Source organism: Cryptomeria japonica, chromosome 5 (genome assembly GCF_030272615.1).
Source record: "Cryptomeria japonica chromosome 5, Sugi_1.0, whole genome shotgun sequence".
Classification (NCBI taxonomy): Eukaryota; Viridiplantae; Streptophyta; class Pinopsida; order Cupressales; family Cupressaceae; genus Cryptomeria; species Cryptomeria japonica.
Window position 1 is genome coordinate 123207871 of NC_081409.1, and position 7165 is coordinate 123215035.

Sequence of the window (7165 nt, forward strand, 5' to 3'; positions counted from 1 at the left end):
ATCCCTATCTCTCGCTCTCTCTCCCTCTCTATCCCCTTGACTCCCTCTTTTTATACCTCTCTACTCTTATCTCTATAACTCTTATACACACACTCCATGTTTCTCCCTCCCTATCTTTATCTATCTATATCTCTCTAAACCTTTCTCTCTATTACTTATCTATGTCACCTCTCTCTTGCCTCCTCTATCTATATTTCCATCTCTCTCTCTCCCCTTCTCTATTTGTATATCATTGTCTCCACATCTCTCTCTTATTCACTCCATTTCTCTTGTACAGTATCTCTCTCTCTCTCTCTCTCTCTCTCTCTCTCTCTCTCTCTCTCTCTCTCTCTCTCTCTATATATATATATATATATATATATATATATATATCCCTCTCTATCCATCTATATTTCCTATATCTATCTATATCACTCTTCCCCCTCTATATCTATAGATCTCCCTCTCCTTTCTCGCTCTCTCTTTCTATCCATATTTCTATCTTCCCTCCTCTCTATTCCTCTTCATCTCTCCCTCCCTCATTCCCTACCCATCTCCCTATCTATTTCTTTATCCATACCTCTCCCTTTTTCTTTTTGTATATCTTTAATTCTCTTTCAATATATGTTTATTTCTCCCTCTATAAACCTCTCTCTCTCTCTCTCTCTCTCTCTCTCTCTCTCTCTCCCCTCACCCGTACCTCCCTCCTCTCTCTCTCCATCCATCTTCCTTTCCTCTTTCCCCATCTCCATCTCCATCCCATATATAGATTATCTCTTTAACCCTCCCCTATCCCTCCACCCCTCTCTCTTTCCCCCTCTATCTCTACCTCTTTTTGTCCCTATCTCTACCTCTCTCTCTCTCTCTCACTTTATTGCAAACATAACATGAGTTTAATGGAACTTGATCATCTCTTTGATTCAAACATTTAGTTTTAGTTTCATGTACTACACAAATTTATGCAAAAAAATTGACCAACTTTTTCACTAATTCACCTTCCACACCTCCTTGGCATACCCATTGCATATGAAGGTGCCATCGGAACTTGGTCATTTCTTTGATTCAAAGATATTATTTTAGTTTCACATACTACACAAATTTATTTATGCCAAAAAATAGACCAATATTTTCCCTAATTCACCTTCCACACCTCCTTGGCACACCCATTGCATACCAAAGTGCAATTGCTAGTATTCAGTCTTGTTGGCCAAGCATGGCATAAAATAACTATTATAGAATATAAATATATAATGCTTGGCTATAACAATTTGTGTCATTTGAATAATGTTACTAAAATCTAAATAATATACAATGCTTGGCTATAACAATTTGTGGCATTTGAATGATGTTACTAAAATCTAAAATATGAATAGTTGTTTGTGTAATTTCAATGATGTTATTAATGTTTTATATTGTTCCTATATTTTTCAAAAATATAAATATGAATATAAAAATGTTTTATCATTTTTGTACTCTCTTTAGCCTTCTAGATCACAAAGTGATCCAAAACATTGATGAAAAACTTCTATAGAATCTAACCTAGAAACTTCACTCTTCAAAACCATGGATTATGAAAATCTGATATCTTTAATATAAATATTGTTTAACTAATTTTGTAAGCTAAGAAAAATCATTGCTCAAACAAATTATTTATTTCCTTAGTATGTTAAAACCCCATCTTATCTCAAAAGTCATGTATATCCTGTTAATAAGGATATATGACGACTTTTTTATTGTTACAAATAAACTGCTTCTCCTGATAGAAGAGAGGTTTAAGTCTTCATAGAGTGCACTACTTTTGTGCACAAACAAAACACAACGTTTACTACTAGTAATAATAAGGGTATTATAGGTAGGATTGGCCTGGAAACTGTCTATCTAAGCTGTACAAAATTTATGGCATTGGCATTGGCATTCAATTTTGACTCCAACTCAATGTTTAATGTGACTGGGTTGAAAATGAAGCTGAAACTATGATACACTCTCAGAAGAGCAAATTTGGAATTTCCCATTGAAAAAATCAGCAGAGCATTACAAACACTCTCATTTAAGGAGTGAAAGAATGAATTTGGCTACACTACAACAAATGTCCCAATGACTGTACAGACTGATTCTATGTTGATATATGTTATATGACCCCTTGCTTAAGCCTAAACTCACTCCATCTAATAAGGTCTGTGTGTGTATCCTGGAGCACTTAGGCTGGCTATGTAATCTTGGAAAGGGTCACTACTAGGAGTGGGTTGCATTTGATCTAATTGTGGGAATGGGCTTTGGAATCCATCGAAGCTGAAGCTGAAAATTGGCTGCTGATTAAGATCATTATCCTGCTGCTTCATTAACTCTGCCAATCTAAATTTGCTCTGCACTTCACCTTTTTCAGTTTTGATCTCAGGAGAGGAGGGTATCGAACAGCTGGAATCAGTGAGAAGCATGGGAACAAATTTTGTGGAATTATAGTTTGACCTGTTATTGTTATTCATAGAGCTGAAAAGTGGAGCTGGATCTGGAAGATCCATTGGGGCACTGGCAACATTTGAAGTGTTCAAATTCTGCTGGAAAAGCTGGTTTGAGTTGTACTTGTTGGAGGTTATATCAGAACCTGCCCTGTAATTTGAAAAAGGGGCACATTTGCTTGAATCTTCTGAAGTTCTTTCCGAATGCTCCATGCTTGAGTTCATTATGGTAATCTCAGTGGGCAACATTTCTGTATCCTTTTCGTTGTCTCCATGAAATGAATCAATTGCTGCATCTGAAGAACATTCCTTCTGCTCCTTTGCTAACTTCTCAGCACTGCTCTTCTTATTGTATATTCGGCAAAGCACCCAGTCATCCAACTGCAACAAAATAAACTTCAGTCATCAGGAACATGGACAAATTCACACAAAACCCTCAAATCTAGACTTATCTTTAACACAATCCAAAAGTGCCACTAACACTGAACCATAAGACTACACTACTTCCATGAGATATGGCTCCAGTCTTGACTATATTACATTGAAATCCAATGTTGTGGAGTGTGAATTTTACTACCAATCAAGATCCATAATGCTCTATCTATGTACACAGAAACATACAGAAGAGAATAATTTAGGGAGAGATGCATTACCCTTAGGCAGCCCTTCTTCCTTGCAGGCCTAGTGACATCGGCGAGGCGGTACTCATGCATGATCCAGTTAGTCTTGTTTCCTTTGGGTGCTTTTCCAACATAGAAAACCAGAGCCTTTTTGATGCCCACACGCCTGCCACCGATCCGAGTGGTAATGGGTTTATCTGCACCAGTGGCTTTCCAATACCCAGAACCAGCAGCCCTGTTCGGACGAGAGCCATTTGGATACTTCCTGTCCCTGGGAGTGAAGAAATACCACTCCTTTTCTCCAAACAGTGACATTTCTGTAAACACAGAATGCATGAATCAGAACAATGTTAAAATAATTTTTCTAGCAAAAATAAAAGACAATATAGAATTCACTCTCAGGGCAGAGAGACATAGGCATATGCAGGACTGCAGTGAAGGTGATTCAATTGTTCACAAATAGCCACACCCATAATCGAGAATAAAATATAAACTAACCCATATATCCATACCATGGATAAGAAAATTTATATTGAGGGTTTCAGAAGCCCATGATGGATATTAAACGAACAAGTCACTAAACAAAAGGGGCATCAAACACAGAAATGAAGTCCCCTTATGGAACCCCCAACACCGCCTATGGATTGCCCGATAGTTTCAACTGTTTATTAATGTATGCCATGAATTCACTATAAGATCTGGGAAGGATAATCTTATAAAGGAAATCAAGATTTAAACCAGAATTGTAGGAACGGGTCACATTATTTCCAATGCAGAAACAGGGCAAGGGCATACCAAAAACAGAATGGAAAAGTTGGAAACCAAAAAACCCTCAAATGCAAAAACAGGGCACTACTACCCTACAAAACTCAGTAGCACTCATGCAGACTACATCTAATACTTAAATAGGGCAAGATTAAGCCAAAAACAGAACAGCAGAAATCTGTAAACCTAAAATGAAAAACAGAGCACAGCACCCTACAAGCACAAACTACGGCAGCATAAATTGAAAGGTGAAACCAGAACAATGAATTCAATTTCGATAAAGGATTACCTTAACATGTTTATGAATCCACAAAAGCTGAACCCACATAGTCAAACATAATAGTGATAAAACATGCATTTTATATGGCAGAAACCAGGGGATAAAAGCCATAAGTTTTACCAAAATTCCAAATTGGCTCTAAAAGCCAAAATGAATACAAACCTGGGGCTAAAAACTTTCAGGTTTATAAAAAATTACAGGTTCAGGAACCCACAGAAGCTAAACCTAAAAAGACAACATAACAATGATGAAACACACAATTTATATGGCAGAAACCAGGGGATAAAAGCCATAAGTTTTACCAAAATTCCAAACTAGCTCTGAAAGCTAAAATGAATACAAACCAGGAGCTAAAAACCTAAAGGTTGAATAAAAAACTACATCTTCAAGAACCCACAGAAGCTGAACCGAAATAGACAAACATAACAATGATGAAATTATGATAGAAACCAGGGGATAAAAGCCAGAAATTTGGCCGAAATTTAAAATAGGCTCTAAAAATTAAAATGAATACAAACCAGGGACTAAAAACCTACAGATTTATCAAAAACTTCATGTTCAGGAATCCACAGAAGCTGAACCCAAAGAGACAAACATAGCAATGATGAAACACTCATTTACAGAAGCTGAACCCAAAGAGACAAACATAGCAATGGTAAAACACTCATTTACAGAACTTGAACCCAAAGAGACAAACATAACAATGATGAAACACACATTTTTTATGGTAGAAACCAGGGGATAAAAGCCAATAAGTTTAACCAAAACTTCAAACTGGCTCTGAAAGCTAAAATGAACACAAACCAGTGGCAAAAAACCTTCAGTCCTAGCAATAATCTCAAAATGGATTCAAAAGCTAAAATGAAAAAAAACCAGGGGCTAAAATTGATTAAAAAAAATCTCAAAATGGTTTCAAAAGAAAAAAAGATTACAAACCTGGGAGCTGCCATGGATCATATTTGTACAAGTCCACCTCAGCAATGATAGGAACAGCCAGGCTCTGTGAGGCAGCCTTCCTACACAGATAGTGTACCACCAACTCTTCATCAGTGGGGTAAAATCTGAATCCAGGGGGCAAATTCAACTGAGCTTCAGCATCCTGTCTACCCATCTTATCAAAAGCTATCTCTTCACCCTTCACTCCAATCCAATCCAATCCAAATCTCTTCTCCTTCCTTATATGCCCACTCCAAAAAATCTCAAAAAACCAGAAAAGATCTCAAGAAAAGCAAGAAAGCAAGAGACTTCTCTTCTTTTTCCCCTCTTGTTGGTGTTTCTAAAAATTTTATAAAAACAGCAAGGGAGAGAGGCTTTATAAGCCCTGAGAGATGGCATGGTGCGCCCATGTTGCCCATGATCCAGGGCAGGCATGAAGAACGAACAATCTGGTCAGTCAGCCTAGGCGGCGGGCAAATGTCAACATCATCCAAGTCGCCACGCGTGACGTCATCCACCACGTGTAGGTGCATGGACCCGATGAAATCTTGGGGCAAAAGCGACCGTCTAGTCAGACGTTTCAAACGCATGCCAGGCAAAAATTCCCCCTCGTGCTACGTGGCATGTCAACAGTGGTCTATCGATGAAACCGGCATCTCGACCGCCCGCGCTTGACCGACAGACAGGCTTAACAACTGGCGCCCAAACAGTGTCCACGTGTGCGTTTGGAAGGTTCAGCTGATTTTCAGATAACTATCAAACTAAAAGCCAATATTGTTTTCAGTTGAGTTACGTCAGCGCTTACGTCACAACGCATGAGCTGGCGGGCCCACTTTTGTCGCGTTTCGGCGGCACGGCGGCTGAGTCATCGTGAATTTTCGGCCGAATATGTCGTTATCAGCAATATTGAGAAGGTGGCAGAAGATTCGCATTAGGAAGCTAGGACGAAACTTCAAATGTGTTGAATTTTATTGATTGCTTCATGCCACTTACATAATTTTTTTTCTCTAAAAAGACTAAATTATTAGGGCCGGTCCATTTAATGTTTTTTTCAGTCAACCATAAAGCGACCATGCAATGTATTTGTTTAAGTTCATGATTTTTTTATTATTTTCTCTGAATGAGCACATGTTGATATCCACACTTTTTTATAGTTTTTTCTCTAACTTTTTGTCAAATCTTTTGACCCTTTTAATGTATTTTTTAACTGGATTCCTTGTAATTCAACAGAATGTGAGCACACTTCCTTGTTTTGTTCTAGGAAAAGATATTATTATTGTGATGGTTTATCCTTTACTAGATGCCACTATATTCTGGATTTTTTGTATGGCTTACGTGGAAAGAGGTGAGTGCTTTACAGTGAGGATAAGGAGGGTCATTTCTGTGCCGACTTTAATGTTACTAGAACTTTCATCTATTAATTCATTCTCAGTGCATTGTACTACCATGAATGTATCTCAAATGTCACTTCAATGAGGTGGTGCTTGGAAAACACGTTGGACAAAGTAGCCCGATAACATAGGGCCAGTGTGAAAGCATTTGGATCATGTAGGTTAGGGTGAAAACATTTTGGGTCAGTAGATTAGTGTGAAAGTATTTCAGGGTTATCGATGGTTATTGATCGTGTGGATGTTAGAAAGTTTTTGGGTCATGTAGGTTAGTGTGAAATTTTTTTTGAGGTCATGTAAGTTAATGTGAAAGTATTTTGGGATTAGGAGATTAGTGTGAAAGCATTTTGGGATCATGGATGGTTATTGGTCGTGAGGATGTTAGAAAGCTTTTAGGTCATGTGGGTTAGTGTGAAAACATTTTGGGGTCATGTAGGTTAGTGTGAAAGCATTTTGGGGTCATTGATGGTTATTGGTCCTCTGAATGTTATTAAAATCTTTTTATTCATTGTATCATTTAGAAAAAAATTATTGGTCATGTAGATGTTATTAAAATCTTTTTATTCATTGTATCATTTAGAAAAAAATTATTGGTCATGTAGATGTTATTAAAATCTTTTTATTCATTGTATCATTTAGAAAAAAAAATGAATTATAAACGTTGATAATATTGATTGGATGTAATACTTTTTATGTTCATATGAAGTTACTAATAGACTTTTTCTTGGCTTAAATGGGTTG

The 7165-nt window shown here is 37.3% G+C and overlaps 1 protein-coding gene across 1 annotated transcript; it reads right to left on the minus strand.

The window, feature by feature from the left end:
• Positions 1-1966: 1966 nt before the first annotated feature.
• Positions 1967-5486, minus strand: LOC131068385 (NAC domain-containing protein 67). The gene is made up of 3 exons (XM_058003564.2): positions 5037-5486; positions 3089-3372; positions 1967-2816 (listed from the first exon to the last, which is right to left on the minus strand). Exons 1-3 carry the CDS (start codon positions 5209-5211, stop codon positions 2145-2147), a joined length of 1131 nt encoding a protein of 376 aa, XP_057859547.2. The 5' UTR covers positions 5212-5486; the 3' UTR covers positions 1967-2144.
• Positions 5487-7165: the final 1679 nt, after the last annotated feature.